The 20,392-nt window shown below is 39.5% G+C and overlaps 1 protein-coding gene and 1 pseudogene across 2 annotated transcripts; both read left to right on the forward strand.

Moving 5' to 3' along the window:
- Window positions 1-847: 847 nt before the first annotated feature.
- LOC311113902 (uncharacterized protein) lies at window positions 848-16,186 on the forward strand (the record flags this gene model as incomplete). The annotated part of the gene is made up of 4 exons (XM_084189182.1): window positions 848-1,072; window positions 6,461-6,647; window positions 14,769-15,038; window positions 15,180-16,186. 4 exons carry the CDS (start codon window positions 848-850, stop codon window positions 15,707-15,709), a joined length of 1,212 nt encoding a protein of 403 aa, XP_084045308.1. The 3' UTR covers window positions 15,710-16,186.
- Window positions 16,187-19,274: 3,088 nt separating this feature from the next.
- LOC311113900 lies at window positions 19,275-20,097 on the forward strand (annotated as a pseudogene). Its single transcript has 2 exons — window positions 19,275-19,290; window positions 19,466-20,097. The product of its transcript is annotated as an uncharacterized misc_RNA (transcript).
- Window positions 20,098-20,392: the final 295 nt, after the last annotated feature.

Genomic DNA, 20,392 nt, shown 5'->3' on the forward strand with positions numbered 1-20,392 from the left:
AACCTGGGTGCATGTTTTGGTTTTTGTCCTAGCACTACACAGCTGATTTCAAATAATCAAAGCTTGATGATGAGTTGGTTATTTGAATCAGCCATCTGATGCTAGGGCAAAAACTAAAACGCATGGGTGCCCCAGGACGGAGTTTGGGAACCCTGATTTAGATCATATCACCTCAGGATCGCACACTCTTCCTTCTCTCTTCCATGGCCGTCGTAAAAGAAACACAGACGGACAAGTAGATGCGCAATGGATTATGGTCATTGTAGTTAATTATCGTGTTTTATGCGCTTAACTATGTAGAATATTGGCCTGTTGGAAACTACAATTCCCTACCACATCACACAGTTCAGGCTGGATCTAATTTATTTATAGAGAAACTGTGCAATGTGCACATTGAAGTCACAGAAAAAAAAGGAACAAAATGGAATTGAAATAATTGAAACAACATCGGTCAGTTGTTTCAAAAAACGAAAAATAACCAACATTTTGATTATTCACTCAGCACTAAGTTCTTGAACAGAATTTTTGGTATCATCCGGTTGGTGGGTGTGGCTTCTTTTTGCACGTCTCAATATAATAACATTATATAATTAAATAAATAAATCTACTTTTTGTCTGAAAAATAAAATAAACGTTTCCCTCGACTGCGTTACCCACTCCAGTCAGCAGATGGCGATGTGTGCATCTTTCAGGCGATGTTACCAGTGTGACGTATAATCTAGTGGACGGCACGTTTCTTCAGCCACAACAGCTCGTCAGTCATCTCCGTTGCTTTCTAGACAATATAGCCGAAACATTCAAGCTCTTTAGACACTTTCTGTATATATTAGCCACTGTGTTTTAAACCATGAGCTCACTAAACTACTCCCCCGCTTCTAAAGAGGGGGTCTGCTGGACGGAGAAAGAAGCTCTGGGGCTGAACATTGTCGTGAAAGAGGAGAAGGAAGAGGAGGATGTTACAATGCAAAAACAAGTAGAGGGTGAGGCTGTTACCGTGAAAGAAGAGGAAGACGTGTTCAGAGTGAAAGAGGAGGAGGATGTTACAGTGAAAGAAGAGGAGGACGCGTTCAGAGTGAAAGAAGAGGAGGATGCAGTTTTTGGATTGGGAGAGATTACTGTCACATTGGAGGAAGAAGAGACAGGAGATCTGATTAACAACAGTGAGTAATATCTTAAAAACAGGGGCGCAAATTCTGCAGTTGTTGAACCGATGTGTGGTTTTAAAGGGCCATTCTAATGAAGGTCTACACTTTAATAGGTTGTTAAATCTACACTACCTTTGTAAACATCTGAATATCTCTTTCTGTAGTGCTTTGCTCTGTGTCAATGCTTGACATCACATAAAAGCAAAAAACTACTTGTGTGTGACTTAAAATGATGAAGTGGACAGAATCAAGACAAAGAAGGATCATTTTGATCTGGATTAAATGTATTTAAAATAAACTGATCAGGTTATTTAACCAATAAAGCATGAAAACCTGTGGATTATTGTACCGTGGATTATTGTAACACATGACTAAAGGCTGTTCTTAGAGTGTTATTCACAATAATCCATGGGTTGAGTAATTTTTCTTCTGAGAGCTTTTATCAAACATGATTAATAAGATTGACAACATGTTTTCTGTATATATCCAGAGGATATAGTCTAAAAGCACCAATGTTGACAAAATGACACTTTCTGTCAAACAGTAACACTTCATATTTTATTAACGTTTTGTAACACAAGTAAATGGTTTAAATTCCCCCCAAATAAGCATATTTTAACATGTAACTCGAGGCCCTTCTCCCCCGATTGCTCAGTTTGGCAATTTCCGGCAGCCAGATCTAGGAAGAGTCTTGGTTCAAACTTCTTCCATTTAAGAATGATGGAGGCCACTGTGTTCTTGGGGACCTTCAATGCTGCAAAAATGTGTTGGTACCCTTCTCCAGATCTGTGCCTCGACACAATCCTGTCTCGGAGCTCTACGGACAATTCCTTCGACCTCATGCCTTGGTTTTTGCTATGACATGCACTGTCAACTGTGGGACCTTAAATAGACAGGTGTGTGCCTTTCCAAATCATGTCCAATCAATTGAATTTACCACAGGTGGACTCCAATCAAGTTTTAGAAACTTCTCAAAGATGATCAATGGAAACAGGATGCACCTGAGCTCAATTAAGAGTATCGTATCAAAGGGTCTGAATACTTATGTAAATAAGGTATTTCAGTTTATTTTTAATACATTTTCCCCAACAAAAAAAATAACCCTGTTCTCTTTGTCATTATGGGGTATTGTGTGTAGATCGATGAGGAGAAAAATGTATTTAATCAATTTTAGAATAAGGCTGTAACGTAACAAAATGTGGAAAAAGGGAAGGAGGGTCTGAATACTTTCCGAATGCACTGTATATATCATATTACCCATGTTCCCTCACTTCCTGTATATAGATGTCCTAGCCGACCTCTTTCAGGTAATACATTCAATGCAGTATTATCCTTATATTTAGCTCATTAATGATTGGTTTATGCATAATAAGCTTCTGGCCTCTGTCTCTTGCGCAATACTCAAGCACCTGTGCTCCGCTGGCCTCTCCGTAAAAAACTATCTTTAGCTCTTGGAGTCCCACGCAGGAAAAGCTAGCCTAAAATAGCTTGCTAGACTCGTCGTGTTTGGAGGACAAAGAATGCTGAGTTGCATCCAAAGAACACCATACCTACTGTGAAGCATGGGGGTGGAAACATCATGCTTTGGGGCTGTTTTTCTGCAAAGGGACCAGGACGACTGATCCGTGTAAAGGAAAGAATGAATGGGGCCATGTATCGTGAGATTTTGAGTGAAAACCTCCTTCCATCAGCAAGGGCATTGAAGATGAAACGTGGCTGGGTCTTTCAGCATGACAATGATCCCAAACACACCGCCCGGGCAACGAAGGAGTGGCTTCGTAAGAAGCATTTCAAGGTCCCGGAGTGGCCTAGCCAGTCTCCAGATCTCAACCCCATAGAAAATCTTTGGAGGGAGTTGAAAGTCTGTGTTGCCCAGCGACAGCCCCAAAACATCACTGCTCAAGAGGAGATCTGCATGGAGGAATGGGCCAAAATACCAGCAACAGTGTGTGAAAACCTTGTGAAGACTTACAGAAAACGTTTGACCTGTGTCATTGCCAACAAAGGGTATATAACAAAGTATTGAGAAACTTTTGTTATTGACCAAATACTTATTTTCCACCATAATTTGCAAATAAATTCATTAAAAATCCTACAATGTGATTTTCTGGATTTTTTTTCTCATTTTGTCTGTCATAGTTGAAGTGTACCTATGATGAAAATTACAGGCCTCTCTCATCTTTTTAAGAGGGAGAACTTGCACAATTGGTGGCTGACTAAATACTTTTTTTTCCCCACTGTAGGTAGTGGTGTAATAATGTCATATGATGTACTGTTTTATATTTTGTTTTATATGTGATGTAAGTGCTTTAATATGTTTGGACCTCAGGAAGAGTAGCTGCTGCCTTGGCAGCAGCTAATGGGGATCCCTAATAAATACAAAATACAAATACCATAACCGCTAACTGCTACACACAGCCTACATTGTTGTCACCATATTAGCTAAAGTAACGTCAGAGTCAACATAACTGGCTACTAGAACTAACGCGTTAATAAACCCGCTACAATCATGCAGTACAGTGTACAGCAAACAGTTTGGCAGTTACACCGGTGGGCCCCGGTGGCAATACATTAATAAAACCAAAAGCTGACCTTGACTTGGCAGAGTTCCAGTGTTGGATAGCCGTAGCCTTGTGCTTTCAGTACTAGATTCATTCTCTGATCCTTTGATTGGGTGGACAACATGTCAGTTCATGGACGGGGGTGAGAATCATCAGCCTCCTAGCCTCTCTTGTTTGTCCTTCAGCTAGCTGTCCTCCGGCTACACCATGGTGCTACCCTACAGAGTGCTGCTGAGGCTACTGGAGAACCTTCATTGCAAAACAGTGTGTTTTTAATCAGCTATTTGGTGACGTGATTATATTTAGTATAGTTTTATCTAAAAATGATAACTTTTAAAAAAATATTTCACTTTTTTATTTTTCTGAAATTCACTGAGGATGGTCCTCCTCTGAGGAGCCTCGACTAGTAGGAATAATTCAAATGGAACCCAGGGATAATCATGAATAACTAACGGCGATCAACCAATCAGTATCCGGGATCCAAATGTACTGTTTTATAATGAGCGATCTAGTCTAGATTAAACCTCATAGGAAGACAGTTTTATCTTGTGGAGGTTTCATTCAGGTCTCTCTGTTTAACTAAATGCTCTGTTTGTCTTTGGCAGGAGAGAGACCAGTCTCTCACACAGACAGCGGGAAGAGTCATGCAGGGAAACCAGACCCAGCGACGTCTAAACCAGCGAGACAACACCACTGCTCCCAGTGTAATAAGAGTTTTAAGTGGTTATGGAAGCTGAAAGAGCATGAGAGAACACACACAGGAGAAAAGCCCTTCCAATGCTCCCAGTGTGGAAAAAGTTATACCCAGTTAGTGAGCCTGAAAAGGCATAAAGGAATGCACTTAGGAGAAAAGCCTTACCACTGCTCTCAGTGTGGAAAGACTTTTACCCAGTTAGGGAACCTGAACAAACATAAGAGAATACACTCTGGAGAGAAGCCTTACCCTTGTTCCCATTGTGGAAAGAACTTTAGGTTGTCAGATAATCTGAAGGAGCACGAGAGGACACACACAGGAGAGAAACCTTACCATTGCTCCCTGTGTGGAAAGGATTTTACCAAGTTAGGGAACCTCAAAGAACACGAGAGGAAACACACAGGAGAAAAGCCTTACCACTGCTCTCAGTGTGGAAAGAGTTTTGCTGACTTAGATAGCCTGAACATACATAAGATAATACACTCTAAAGAGAAACCTTACCATTGTTCCCAGTGTGGAAATAGTTTTACCAAGCTTGGGAACTTGAAAAGGCATGAGAACATACACACACAGGGGAGGATAAGCTCACGGTTTGGAAAGAATTTTAGTCAGGGAACCTAATTGTGGAAAGACATTTTCCCGGACAGAGGACCTGAAATCACATGACAGAATAGAGAGGCTGTGTTCTGACTGATGGTTGACTCTTATTTTATGCCACATTAAATCATATTGTTTAGATGAAATCTTAACTCAAAAATAGGCTTACTTTTGTTTTAGTTTTTTTCCTCTGGAGACATGATCATGTCTAAAATCAAATTATAATTAAAACATTTGTAATGATGGATTTGGGATTGATTGAATTCAACTATAAACCCTTCATGCCCATTATATGGTTTGGATATTTTAAAATGGAAATTATTAATTGGATGAATAATGGATCTATAAGCAACCATTTTACATTTAAACAGGTTCTCCAGCACAAAATGTGTATCAGCCAATTAAGATCGTTGATGAACTGAAGTTCCACTACTTTTTTCATACCAAACGCAGCTCAGTACTGTTACACCATGTAGGAGCAGGTTGGACCTACTCAGTACTGGTACACCATGTAGGAGCAGTTTGGACCTACTCAGTACTGGTACACCATGTAGGAGCAGGTTGGACCTACTCAGTACTGGTACACCATGTAGGAGCAGTTTGGACCTACTCAGTACTGGTACACCGTGTAGGAGCAGTTTGGACCTACTCAGTACTGGTACACCATGTAGGAGCAGTTTGGACCTACTCAGTACTGGTACACCATGTAGGAGCAGTTTGGACCTATTCAGTACTGTTACACCATGTAGGAGCAGTTTGGACCTACTCAGTACTGGTACACCGTGTAGGAGCAGTTTGGACCTACTCAGTACTGGTACACCATGTAGGAGCAGTTTGGACCTAGCTGCCTTAGTATGGTTGGTTGTTTTAAATTCTCACTCATTAAAGATATTCATTAATCAACACATGCTTCTCTTTGTACGTCTCAATATAATATTATTTAATGAAATAAATGAAAAATCAACTTTTTTGTCTTAAAATAAAATGAACATTTCCCTTGACTGTGTTACCCTTCCCACCCAGCAGATGGCGATGTGCCTGTTTCAGGCGATGCTGCCAGTGTGACGTATATTCTAGTGGACGGAACGCTTCTTCAACAACAACAGCTCGTCAATCACCTCCGTAGCTTCATAGCCAAAAAAAACATTGAAGCTCTTTAAACTCTTTCGGTGTATATTAGCCACTGTGTTTTAAACACACTTCGTATCTACTTGCTAGTTACCCTATTTAATATTTACGTTGTTGTTAGTCAGCTAGCTAGCTGGCTGGGTAAATTAGCACCAGCCTAGTCACTAATGCTAACTGGCTATCTAGCTAACATCCCAACCATGAGCTCACTAAGCTACTCTCCTCCTGCTAAAGAAGAGGAGGTCTGCTGGACGGAGAAAGAAGCTCTAGTGAAAGAGGAGGAAGAAGAGGAGGATGTTACAGTAACAAAACAAGTAGAGGGTGAAGCTGTTACCGTGAAAGAAGAAGAGAAAGACGTTACAGTGAAAGAAGAGGAAGACGCGTTCAGAGTGAAAGAGGAGGAGGATGAGGAGATGACTGTCGCAGTGAAAGAAGAGGAAGACATTTTTGGAATAAAGGAAGAGGGGGAGATTACTGTCACATTGGAAGAAGAAGAAGAGACTGGAGATCTGATTAACAACAGTGAGTAATATATTAAAAACAGGAGCACAAACTCTGCAGTTGTTGAACCGATGTGTGGTTTTAAAGGGCCATTCTAATGAAGGTCTACACTTTAATATGTTGTTCTGTAGGAATTGTTAAATCTACAAAGAGTGGGGGCGGCCAACAAAACGTTAATGGATCAAATGCTTCACATTATATATTTCACTACCTTTGTAAACATCTGAATATCTCTTTCTGTAGTGCTTTACTCAGTGTCTGTGCTTGACATCACATAAAAGCATAAAACAACTCGTGTGTGACTCGTGTCAAGACAAAGAAGGATCATTTTGATCTGGATTAAATTTATTAAAAAAATAATTACTACAGGTTATTTAAAATCCTTAAGAGTTTATTGACCCACCCGTGCGTCAATCTAAGTAACATAATGAAAAATAAACTCCATCAAAATCCGTCAGTTGAAGCTAGAGATATTGAGACGTAGCATGGGCTGAGTCTTAATCCACCACATCTGCCTATGTTGGAAGTAAGGGGTTAAATATGTCCAAAAATATTTCCTGAGTTTTCTTATATCTCCATCGTTAAGACAGTGGATGAATCAAATGACCCTCCATCGTTAAGACAGTGGATGAATCAAAATGACCCTCCATCGTTAAGACAGTGGATGAATCAAATGACCCTCCATCGTTAAGACAGTGGATGAATCAAATGACCCTCCATCGTTAAGACAGTGGATGAATCAAATGACCCTCCATCGTTAAGACAGTGGATGAATCAAATGACCCTCCATCGTTAAGACAGTGGATGAATCAAATGCATTATTATCTAAATATTGAACAAAATGTGGGCTACAGAGAGAAAAAGAATTGTTCAATTTGAAGCCATATGGCATAAAATATTACAAGCACTGGAGATATTCAAAGGATGAGGAAGGAGAGAATCAGATTCAGACAAACAGGATGGGTGGATATGGTGGGAACATGTGGGTCTGAGCAGGTGGAATGGCAATGTTTGTAGTAAATGTTTAGTTGTCAATTGTCTTTGTCTAAGTATGTCATTGTAGTAAGAAAAAGACAATCTTTCAAAAACAAACAGTATATATTTTAAAAAAATAGAGAGATATTCACGGGTCCAAAAGACAGTTCGAAATTAATTTAGCCAACGAAAGAATTTCTACAAAATGAAACAAAACATACATAAAGAACTGGTTTAGATTCTTAAATAGACCTACAATAACAATAATAATAATAAAACGAATCATAAATACGAAAATAAATCATACGAATTTGAGAAATTGCATCAAATCTGAATAGCGAGTTGAACAAAGTTTTCTCATCTATAATCAGCTAAAACGTTTTCTAAGAATTGAAAAATCTGTCGATGTGCCCTTGATAATAATATAATATAATATGCCATTTAGCAGACGCTTTTATCCAAAGCGACTTACAGTCATGCGTGCATACATTTTTGTGTATGCACGCATGACTGCCCTTGAGCAAGGCACTTAACCCTAATTGCTCCTGTAAGTCGCTCTGGATAAGAGCGTCTGCTAAATGACTAAAAAAATAATAATACAAAAAATAAAACATTCCCCTTGTAGACTTCTTTTCACTCCTCCTCTAACTGTCGTTTAGTTAAATGAAAAAGGCCTCCATCTTCGCAATGAACAGTAACCTAGGCCAAGGCTCCGTTCACTCGCTCCCTCTCTCTCCTCAGGAGCAGGCGCACGTGACGTGAGCAGCCGGAACCAGTTTCAGCTGGACATAAGCTGTACGTTTTATTGTGTTGCAATGGTCTGACACAGATAACAAGCTCCACGCGGTCATCAGGAGGGGTCCAGTCGGTAAATACATTTTAATTGCACATACCCCAGACTCGTGGCAATTATATCAGATCCAAGACAAAAGTCAGAATTTAGGACCCGGATCCCGGGTCGGATCTAGGAATTCCGGGTCTGTTAGACCTATGCAGACCTCTAGCACCAACTCCTCTGTAAAGTACAAATGAACAATAAAAGGGGACATGAATAGCCATGCTAGCCCAATGACGACGTGTGCAGAGAAAAGTACAGCCACTAGCTAGCATGTACAGCATTCACAAATCAACAGATACAAAGTTAATGACTGACAGGAATACATATCACAATATCATGGTGGGAAACCATTATAAAACACTGGTAGTAATATCAGGAATGGAACTATTCAGATTCTGGAACTATTTAGATTCTGGAACTATTTAGATTCTGGAACTATACAGATTCTGGAACTATTTAGATTCTGGAATTATTTAGATTCTGGAACTATTCAGATTCTGGAACTATACAGATTCTGGAACTATTCAGATTCTGGAACTATACAGATTCTGGAACTATACAGATTCTGGAACTATACAGATTCTGGAACTATTCAGATTCTGGAACTATTTAGATTCTGGAACTATACAGATTCTGGAACTATTTAGATTCTGGAATTATTTAGATTCTGGAACTATTCAGATTCTGGAACTATACAGATTCTGGAACTATACAGATTCTGGAACTATTTAGATTCTGGAAATCTACAGATTCTGGAACTATACAGATTCTGGAACTATTCAGATTCTGGAACTATTTAGATTCTGGAACTATACAGATTCTGGAACTATTCAGATTCTGGACCTATACAGATTCTGGAACTATTCAGATTCTGGAACTATACAGATTCTGGAACTATACAGATTCTGGAACTATTCAGATTCTGGAACTATTCAGATTCTGGAACTATTCAGATTCTGGAACTATTTAGATTCTGGAACTATACAGATTCTGGAACTATTCAGATTCTGGATCTATACAGATTCTGGAACTATACAGATTCTGGAACTATACAGATTCTGGAACTATTTAGATTCTGGAACTATTTAGATTCTGGAACTATTTAGATTCTGGAACTATACAGATTCTGGAACTATACAGATTCTGGAACTATTCAGATTCTGGATCTATTCAGATTCTGGAACTATTTAGATTCTGGAACTATACAGATTCTGGACCTATACAGATTCTGGAACTATTCAGATTCTGGAACTATACAGATTCTGGAACTATACAGATTCTGGAACTATTCAGATTCTGGAACTATTCAGATTCTGGAACTTTTCAGATTCTGGAACTATTCAGATTCTGGAACTATACAGATTCTGGAACTATACAGATTCTGGACCTATACAGATTCTGGAACTATTCAGATTCTGGAACTATACAGATTCTGGAACTATACAGATTCTGGAACTATTCAGATTCTGGAACTATTCAGATTCTGGAACTATTCAGATTCTGGAACTATTTAGATTCTGGAACTATACAGATTCTGGAACTATTCAGATTCTGGACCTATACAGATTCTGGAACTATTCAGATTCTGGAACAATACAGATTCTGGAACTATACAGATTCTGGAACTATTCAGATTCTGGAACTATTCAGATTCTGGAACTATTTAGATTCTGGAACTATACAGATTCTGGAACTATTCAGATTCTGGATCTATACAGATTCTGGAACTATACAGATTCTGGAACTATACAGATTCTGGAACTATTCAGATTCTGGAACTATACAGATTCTGGAACTATACAGATTCTGGAACTATTCAGATTCTGGAACTATACAGATTCTGGAACTATTCAGATTCTGGATCTATTCAGATTCTGGATCTATACAGATTCTGGAACTATACAGATTCTGGAACTATACAGATTCTGGATCTATACAGATTCTGGAACTATTCAGATTCTGGAACTATACAGATTCTGGACCTATACAGATTCTGGAACTATTCAGATTCTGGAACTATACAGATTCTGGAACTATACAGATTCTGGAACTATTCAGATTCTGGAACTATTCAGATTCTGGAACTATTCAGATTCTGGAACTATTCAGATTCTGGAACTATACAGATTCTGGAACTATTCAGATTCTGGATCTATACAGATTCTGGAACTATACAGATTCTGGACCTATACAGATTCTGGAACTATTCAGATTCTGGAACTATACAGATTCTGGAACTATACAGATTCTGGAACTATTCAGATTCTGGAACTATTCAGATTCTGGAACTATTTAGATTCTGGAACTATACAGATTCTGGAACTATACAGATTCTGGAACTATTCAGATTCTGGAACTATACAGATTCTGGACCTATACAGATTCTGGAACTATACAGATTCTGGAACTATACAGATTCTGGAACTATACAGATTCTGGAGCTATACAGATTCTGGAACTATTTAGATTCTGGGGAATTATATCAAATGAAATTCAACACGTGGACTGTTTCAACTTATTTCTGAAGTCTCCAAAAAAACAAACATTTCAATTTATTATACTAAAAATGTCAAGGGTTTGTCACACAGTTCCTTAACTGTTTAATGGTAAAGCAAGCATTTATCCAGGTAAGCATTGACAGATTCCAATGGCAAACATAAAGATGGCAGAATTCAGATATGACGTCATTGTTTTTTTCCACTGAGTTTGTAAACTACAATTCAATGTGCCAATAAATCAGCACAATAAACTTTTTTTACTTCTTTATTTTTGGGGCGTCTTGAAGCTAAAATAGTTAATGACGACACTAAAAAAGGAGTAACGTGGAGGAATGTACAATACGGCCAACTTAGCAAAAAAAGGAATTAGTGGTAAGTGCAGAGGGCTGCCATCTCTATGCGTCTCCGCCATTGATATTGATGGTATAAAGGTACAAATATTATGAAAATTATAAAAATCTTGAAATCAGTCATGACAAATAAAGGGACATTCCGTATACAAATAAACAGTTTCCGTCCAACGTTATACACAATAAGCATTTATATAAAATGTTTCTAGTAATCCTGTTTACGGACTGATGGCTGATTCTGATAAATGCAGAAAATTGCCTTTTCAAAATAAAACCTCTACCACAGCGAGCATGTTATTTTTGTGAAGCATATTTTATTCTGAGTTCAGACATAGCTCAGTTGGTAGAGCATGGCGTTTGCAACGCCAGGGTTGTGGGTTCGATTCCCACGGGGGGCCAGTGACTACAATGTAAATAACGTTTTTATGTGAAATTGACTTCTAAGACAATTTACATTGTTGTTCCCAACTCACTTCATTCACGCTAAACAGGGAGGCTCGCTTGGCTGGTGCTGGATCACATGATCAAATACATCACTGGATCTATCACCTGTTCTAATCACTGTTCAACTAAAGACCCATCTTAACTTAACCCCTTATGTACCATTCTAGCCCCATCTTAACTTAACCCCTTATGTACCATTCTAGCCCCATCTTAACTTAACCCCTTATGTACCATTCTAGACCCATCTTAACCTAACCCCTTATGTACCATTCTAGACCCATCTTAAATTAACCCCTTATGTACCATTCTAGACCCATCTTAACTTAACCCCTTATGTACCATTCTAGACCCATCTTAACTTAACCCCTTATGTACCATTCTAGCCCCATCTTAACTTAACCCCTTATGTACCATTCTAGCCCCATCTTAACTTAACCCCTTATGTACCATTCTAGCCCCATCTTAACTTAACCCCTTATGTACCATTCTAGACCCATCTTAACTTAACCCCTTATGTACCATTCTAGACCCATCTTAACTTAACCCCTTATGTACCATTCTAGCCCCATCTAAACCCCTTATGTACCATTCTAGCCCCATCTTAACTTAACCCCTTATGTACCATTCTAGCCCCATCTTAACTTAACCCCTTATGTACCATTCTAGACCCATCTTACCTTAACCCCTTATGTACCATTCTAGCCCCATCTTAACTTAACCCCTTATGTACCATTCTAGACCCATCTTAACTTATCCCCTTATGTACCATTCTAGCCCCATCTTAACTTATCCCATTATGTACCATTCTAGCCCCATCTTAACTTAACCCCTTATGTACCATTCTAGCCCCATCTTAACTTAACCCCTTATGTACCATTCTAGCACCATCTTAACTTAACCCCTTATGTACCATTCTAGCCCCATCTTAACTTAACCCCTTATGTACCATTCTAGACCCATCTTAACTTATCCCCTTATGTACCATTCTAGCCCCATCTTAACTTATCCCATTACAGTGGGGAAAAAAAGTATTTAGTCAGTCACCAATTGTGCAAGTTCTCCCACTTAAAAAGATGAGAGAGGCCTGTAATTTTCATCATAGGTACACGTCAACTATGACAGACAAAATGAGAAAAAAAAATCCAGAAAATCACATTGTAGGATTTTTTATGAATTTATTTGCAAATTATGGTGGAAAATAAGTATTTGGTCAATAACAAAAGTTTCTCAATACTTTGTTATATACCCTTTGTTGGCAATGACACAGGTCAAACGTTTTCTGTAAGTCTTCACAAGGTTTTCACACACTGTTGCTGGTATTTTGGCCCATTCCTCCATGCAGATCTCCTCTAGAGCAGTGATGTTTTGGGGCTGTCGCTGGGCAACACAGACTTTCAACTCCCTCCAAAGATTTTCTATGGGGTTGAGATCTGGAGACTCCAGGACCTTGAAATGCTTCTTACGAAGCCACTCCTTCATTGCCCGGGCGGTGTGTTTGGGATCATTGTCATGCTGAAAGACCCAGCCACGTTTCATCTTCAATGCCCTTGCTGATGGAAGGAGGTTTTCACTCAAAATCTCACGATACATGGCCCCATTCATTCTTTCCTTTACACGGATCAGTCGTCCTGGTCCCTTTGCAGAAAAACAGCCCCAAAGTATGATGTTTTCACTCCCATGCTTCACAGTAGGTATGGTGTTCTTTGGATGCAACTCAGCATTCTTTGTCCTCCAAACACGACGAGTTGAGTTTTTACCAAAAAGTTATATTTTGGTTTCATCTGACCATATGACATTCTCCCAATCCTCTTCTGGATGCACTCTAGCAAACTTCAGACGGGCCTGGACATGTACTGGCTTAAGCAGGGGGACACGTCTAGCACTGCAGGATTTGAGTCCCTGGCGGCGTAGTGTGTTACTGATGGTAGGCTTTGTTACTTTGGTCCCAGCTCTCTGCAGGTCATTCACTAGGTCCCCCCGTGTGGTTCTGGGATTTTTGCTCACCGTTCTTGTGATCATTTTGACCCCACGGGGTGAGATCTTGCGTGGAGCCCCAGATCGAGGGAGATTATCAGTGGTCTTGTTTGTCTTCCATTTCCTAATAATTGCTCTCACAGTTGATTTCTTCAAACCAAGCTGCTTACCCATTGCAGATTCAGTCTTCCCAGCCTGGTGCAGGTCTACAATTTTGTTTCTGGTGTCCTTTGACAGCTCTTTGGTCTTGGCCATAGTGGAGTTTGGAGTGTGACTGTTTGAGGTTGTGGACAGGTGTCTTTTATACTGATAACAAGTTCAAACAGGTGCCATTAATACAGGTAACGAGTGGAGGACAGAGGAGCTTCTTAAATAAGAAGTTACAGGTCTGTGAGAGCCAGAAATCTTGCTTGTTTGTAGGTGATCAAATACTTATTTTCCACCATAATTTGCAGATAAATTCATTAAAAATCCTACAATGTGATTTTCTGGAATTTGTTTTCTCAATTTGTGTGTCATAGTTGACGTGTACCTATGATGAAAATGACAGGCCTCTCTCATCTTTTTAAGTGGGAGAACTTGCACAATTGGTGGCTGACTAAATACTTTTTTTCCCCACTGTATGTACCATTCTAGCCCCATCTTAACTTAACCCCTTATGTACCATTCTAGCCCCATCTTAACTTAACCCCTTATGTACCATTCTAGACCCATCTTAAATTAACCCCCTTATGTACCATTCTAGACCCATCTTATACTAACCCCCTTATGTACAATTCTAGCCCCATCTTAACTTAACCCCTTATGTACCATTCTAGCTCCATCTTAACTTAACCCCTTATGTACCATTCTAGACCCATCTTAACTTAACCCCTTATGTACCATTCTAGACCCATTTTACAGGGATTACCCATGAATCATGACTATCAACAAATCAGCATCCAGGATCCACATTTACGGTTTTATAATGAGGGATCTAGTCTGGATTAAACTTCATAGGAAGAAGAGCAGGAGATTTCATTTAGATATCTCTCTGTTTAACTAAATACTCTGTCTTTGGCAGGAGAGAGACCAGACTCTCATTCTGACAGACGCAAGAAGAGTTCTTCGGGGGAACCAGACCCAGAGACGGCCAAACCAGTGAGACGACACCACTGCTCCCAGTGTAGTTTGAGTTTTAAGTGGTTATGGAAGCTTATACAGCATGAGGGGACACACACATGGGAGAAACCACACCCCTGCTCCCAGTGTGGAAAGAGATTTACCCTGTTAGGGAACCTGAAAAAGCATAAAGGAATACACACAGGAGAAAAGCCTTTCCAATGTTCCCAGTGTGGAAAGAGATTTTCAGGTTTACAGCACCTAAAATCACATGAGAGGACGCACACAGGGGAGAAACCACACCATTGTGCCCTGTGTGGAAAGGATTTTACCCAGTTAGGGAACCTAAAAACGCATGAGATGAAACACACAGGCGAAAAGCCTTTCCAATGTTCCCAGTGTGGAAAAAGATTTTCACGATCACAGGAACTAAAATCACATGAGAGGACACACACGGGGGATAAACCACACCACTGCTCCCATTGTGGAAAGGGTTTTGCCCAATTAGGGAACCTGAACAAACATAAGAGAATACACTCTGGAGAAAAGCCTTACCACTGCGCCCAGTGTGGAAAGCGTTTTACCCAGTTAGGGAACCTGAACAACCATAAAATAATACACACAGAAGAAAAGCCTTTCCAATGTTCCCAGTGTGGAAAGAGATTTACCCTGTTAGGGAACCTGAAAAAGCATAAAGGAATACACACAGGAGAAAAGCCTTTCCAATGTTCCCAGTGTGGTAAGAGATTTTCACGATCAGAGCACCTAAAATCACATGGTAGGACACACACTGGAGAGAAACCACACCACTGCTCCCAGTGTGGAAAGAGATTTACCCAGTTAGGGAGCCTGAAAAAGCATAAAGGAATACACACAGGAGAAAAGCCTTTCCAATGTTCCTAGTGTGGAAAGAGATTTTCAGGTTTACAGCACCTAAAATCACATGAGAGGACGCACACAGGGGAGAAACCACACCATTGTGCCCTATGTGGAAAGGATTTTACCCAGTTAGGGAACCTAAAAAAGCATGAGATGAAACACACAGGCGAAAAGCCTTTCCAATGTTCCCAGTGTGGAAAAAGATTTTCAGGTTTACAGCACCTAAAATCACATGAGAGGACGCACACAGGGGAGAAACCGCACCACTGCTCCCATTGTGAAAAGAGTTTTACCCAGTTAGGAAGCCTGAACAAACATAAGAAGAGAATACACTCTGGAGAGAAATCTTAACATACTTTCCTGGACAGAGGACCTTAAATCACATGACAGAATAGAGAGGCTGTGTTCTGACTTATTTATTTATTTTTAAATGAAATCACATTGTTTATGATATTGTCCCCTGTAGCTCAGTTGGTAGATTATGGCGCTTGCAACGCCAGGGTTGTGGGTTCTTTTCCCACGGGGGGGCCAGTATGAAAATGTATTGACTCACTAACTGTAAGGCTCTGGATAAGAGCATCTGCTAAAATGACTAAAATGTAAAAAATTTGAAATCTTACTCAGAAATAGGCTTACTTTTGTTTGGATTTTTTCCTCTCGAGACATGATCACGTCTAAAATCAAATTACAATTTGAAAAAGTTTAATTTGGATTGATGGAATGCAAGTACTGTATGAACCCTCAGATGTTCATTATATGATTTGGATATTTAAAACATGTAAATGATTAAATTGATGAATCCAATGTGTATTTCTTGATTTTAACCTTGAAACCTCTTTAAGTTAGTTATTGTGTTTCGTTGACTTCATTTGTGTTCTAGTTTTCAAGCTAAAGATGGATGGAAACTACTGTGTTCTGACTTATGTTTTTTATTTTTAGTAATGAAATCATGTTTATATGAAAAATAGGCTTTTACTTTTGTTTTAGTTTCCTCTCAAGAATGTCTAAAATCAATTTACTATTTTTATTAATAATTTGGATTGATAGAATACAAGTACTGTATGAACCGTCAGATGGTCATTATATGATTTTGATATTTAAAAATTTAAATAATAAAATAGATTAGTGGAATGTGTATTTCTTGATTTTAACCTTAATCTCATGAATGTAGTTGTTGTGTTTCATTGAGTTAATTTGTGTAGTCTTCTCTTCAAGCTAAAGGTGTATGAAAATTTGATTACGTTGTTCTGATAACGTTGACAATTTTTTCACATGAAGAACACTCACTACCTCATGAATGTTCCCAAAAGTATTATTCCATCATGTAAGAGGTGCGGATTGTATAAAGCATTTTATTAATGCAACTTATTTTTTAATATAAATCTGAAAATAAATAGCATGTGGAACGCCATTAGTGAATGTTCATTATATATATATATATATATTATATACATCTATGTATTGTTACAGTGGCTAGCGAAAGTATTGGCATTTTTCCAATTTTTTTTGCCTTACAACCTGGAATACAAATAGATTTTTTGGGGGGTTGTATCATTTGACTTACACAACATGCCTACCACTTTGAAGATGCAAAATAAGTTTTGGGGTGAAACAAACAAGAAATAAGACAAAAGATTCTCGATTGGATTGAGGTCTGGGCTTTGACTAGGCCATTCCAAGACATTTAAATGTTTCCCCTTAAACCACTCGAGTGTTGCTTTAGCAGTATGCTTAGGGTCATTGTCCTGCTGGAAGTTGAACCTCCGTCCCAGTCTCAAATCTCTAGAAGACTGAAACAGGTTTCCCTCAAGAATGTCCCTGTATTTAGCGCCATTCATCATTCCTTCAATTCTGACCAGTTTCCCAGTCCCTGCCAATGAAAAACATGAATGGATGGTGTTCTCGGGGTGATGAGAGGTGTTGGGTTTGCGCCAGACATAGCGTTTTCCTTGATGGACAAAAACCTCAATTTTAGTCATTTTAGTCATCTGACCAGAGTACCTTCTTCCATATGTTTGGGGAGTCTCCCACATGTCTTTTGGCGAATACCAAACGTGTTTGCTTATTTTTTTCTTTAAGCAATGTTTTTTTTCTGGCCACTCTTCCGTAAAGCCCAGCTCTTGGAGTGTACGGCTTAAAGAGGTCCTATGGACAAATACTTCAATCTCCACTGTGGAGCTTTGCAGCTCCTTCAGGGTTATCTTTGGTCTCTTTGTTGCCTCTCTGATTAATGCCCTCCTTGCCTGGTCCGTGAGTTTTGGTGGGCGGCCCTCTCTTGGCAGGTTTGTTGTGGTGCCATATTCTTTACCCTGATCTGTACTTCTCCACAACTTTGTCCCTGACCTGTTTGGAGAGCTCCTTGGTCTTCATGGTGCCGCTTGCTAGGTGGTGCCCCTTGCTTAGTGGTGTTGCAGACTCTGGGGCCTTTCAGAACAGGTGTATATATACTGAGATCATGTGACAGATCATGTTACACTTAGATTGCACACAGGTGGACTTTATTTAACTAATGATGTGACTTATGAAGGTAATTGGTTGCACCAGATCTTATTTAGGGGCTTCATAGCAAAGGGGGTGAATACATATGCACGCACCACTTTTCCGTTATTTATTTGTTAGAATTATTTGAAACAAGTTATATTTTTCATTCCACTTTACCAATTTGGACTATTTTGTGTATGTCCATTACATGAAATCCAAATAAAAATCCATTTAAATTACAGGTTGTAATTCAACAAAATAGGAAAAACTCCAACGGGATGAATAATTTTGCAAGGCACTGTACGTGTTAGACCTAAATGCTTATTATCTGTCTGTTTGACTGAATGAATCAGAAATTGCCTAAATACAGATGTGTAGTAGATGTTAAGTTTGTTTTAAATTCTCACTCATTAAAAATGTTCATTTATCAACACATGCTTCTCTTTATACATCTCAATATAATATTGTTAGCTACTTAGTTAAATGGAGAAAAAAACAAAACAGTATTGTCCCATCGCTGCAACTCCCATACGGACTCGGGAGAGGCGAAGGTCGAGAGCCATGCGTCCTCTGAAACACGACCCCCGCCAAGCCGCACTGCTTCTTGACACACTGGAAGCCGGAACCCGGAAGCCAGCCGCACCAATGTTTCAGAGGAAACTCATACAACTGGCGACCATGTCAGCATGCATGCGCCTGGCCCGCCACAGGAGTCGCTAGAGCGCGATGGGACAAGGACATCCCGGCCGGCCTAATCCGGACGACACTGGGCCAATTGTGCGCCGCGTCATGGCTCTGCTCAGCCTATAAACATGACATTATCTATTATTATAGAGCTCTGATCAGCCTATAAACATGACATTATCTATTATTATAGAGCTCTGCTCAGCCTATAAACATGACATTATCTATTATTATAGAGCTCTGATCAGCCTATAAACATGACATTATCTATTATTATAGAGCTCTGATCAGCCTATAAACATGACATTATCTATTATTATAGAGCTCTGATCAGCCTATAAACATTATCTATTATTATAGAGCTCTGATCAGCCTATAAACATGACATTATCTATTATTATAGAGCTCTGATCAGCCTATAAACATGACATTCCATGAGAGCAAGATTAGATTTGAAGCTCTACATCTCAAGTTTATTTTGTATTATGTTGTGAAGACTGACCTCAGGCTATTGTGGGATATAGTCTGGATTAAACCTCATAGGAAGACGGTTTTAGCATGTGGAGGTTTCATTCAGGTCGCTGTTTAGCTAAATTATATGTCTGTCTTTGGCAGGAGAGAGACCAGACTCTCACTCTGACAGCGGGAAGAGTCCTTCAGGGGAACCAGACCCAGAGACGGCCAAACCAGAGAGACGACATCAGTGCTCCCACTGTGAAAAGAGTTTTACTCATTTAGGGAGTCTGAAAATGCACGAGAGAATACATACAGGAGAAAGGCCTTACCACTGCTCCCACTGTGGAAATAGTATTACTCAGTTAGGGGCCCTGGTTGGGCATGAGAGAACACACACAGGAGAGAAGCCTTATCACTGTTCCCACTGTGGAAAGAGTTTTACTCATTTAGGGAGCCTGAAGGTGCATGAAAGAATACACACAGGAGAAAAGCCCTACCAATGTTCCCAGTGTTAAAATAGTTTTACCCATCAAGGGAGCCTGAAAGTGCATGAAAGAATACACACAGGAGAAAAGCCCTACCAATGTTCCCAGTGTGAAAAGAGTTTTACCAGATCATGGGACCTGAAAAAGCATGAGAGAACACACACAGGAGAAAAGCCTTACCAACATACTAAAACACAGGAGGACAAGACATACCACTGCTCTCATTGTGGAAAGACATTTTCCCAGTCAGAGGACCTGAAATCCCATGAGAGAATAGAGAGGCTGTGTTCTGACTTATGTTTTTGATAAAAAATTGCTAGCTAGTTTCGTCAACAACAACAACAGCTAGTCAGCCACTTTGGTAGCTTGCTCGACAACATAGCCGAAACATTATAGCTCTTGAGATTATTTCGGTGTATATTAGTCACTGTGTTTAAGAAAAGATATGTTGTATAGATAGTTACCCCATTTATTTCATATGTAAGTTACTAATCAGCTGGCTGAATAGCTAGAATAGCCTACCACTAGGCTAGTAGCTCATCTTAACTAGCTAACATCCTCCTATCTGGCTAAGGAACACTAGGCTAATGCTAACAAGCTA

This window comes from Coregonus lavaretus, assembly GCF_964263955.1.
Source record: "Coregonus lavaretus genome assembly, contig: HAP1_SCAFFOLD_281, whole genome shotgun sequence".
Classification (NCBI taxonomy): Eukaryota; Metazoa; Chordata; class Actinopteri; order Salmoniformes; family Salmonidae; genus Coregonus; species Coregonus lavaretus.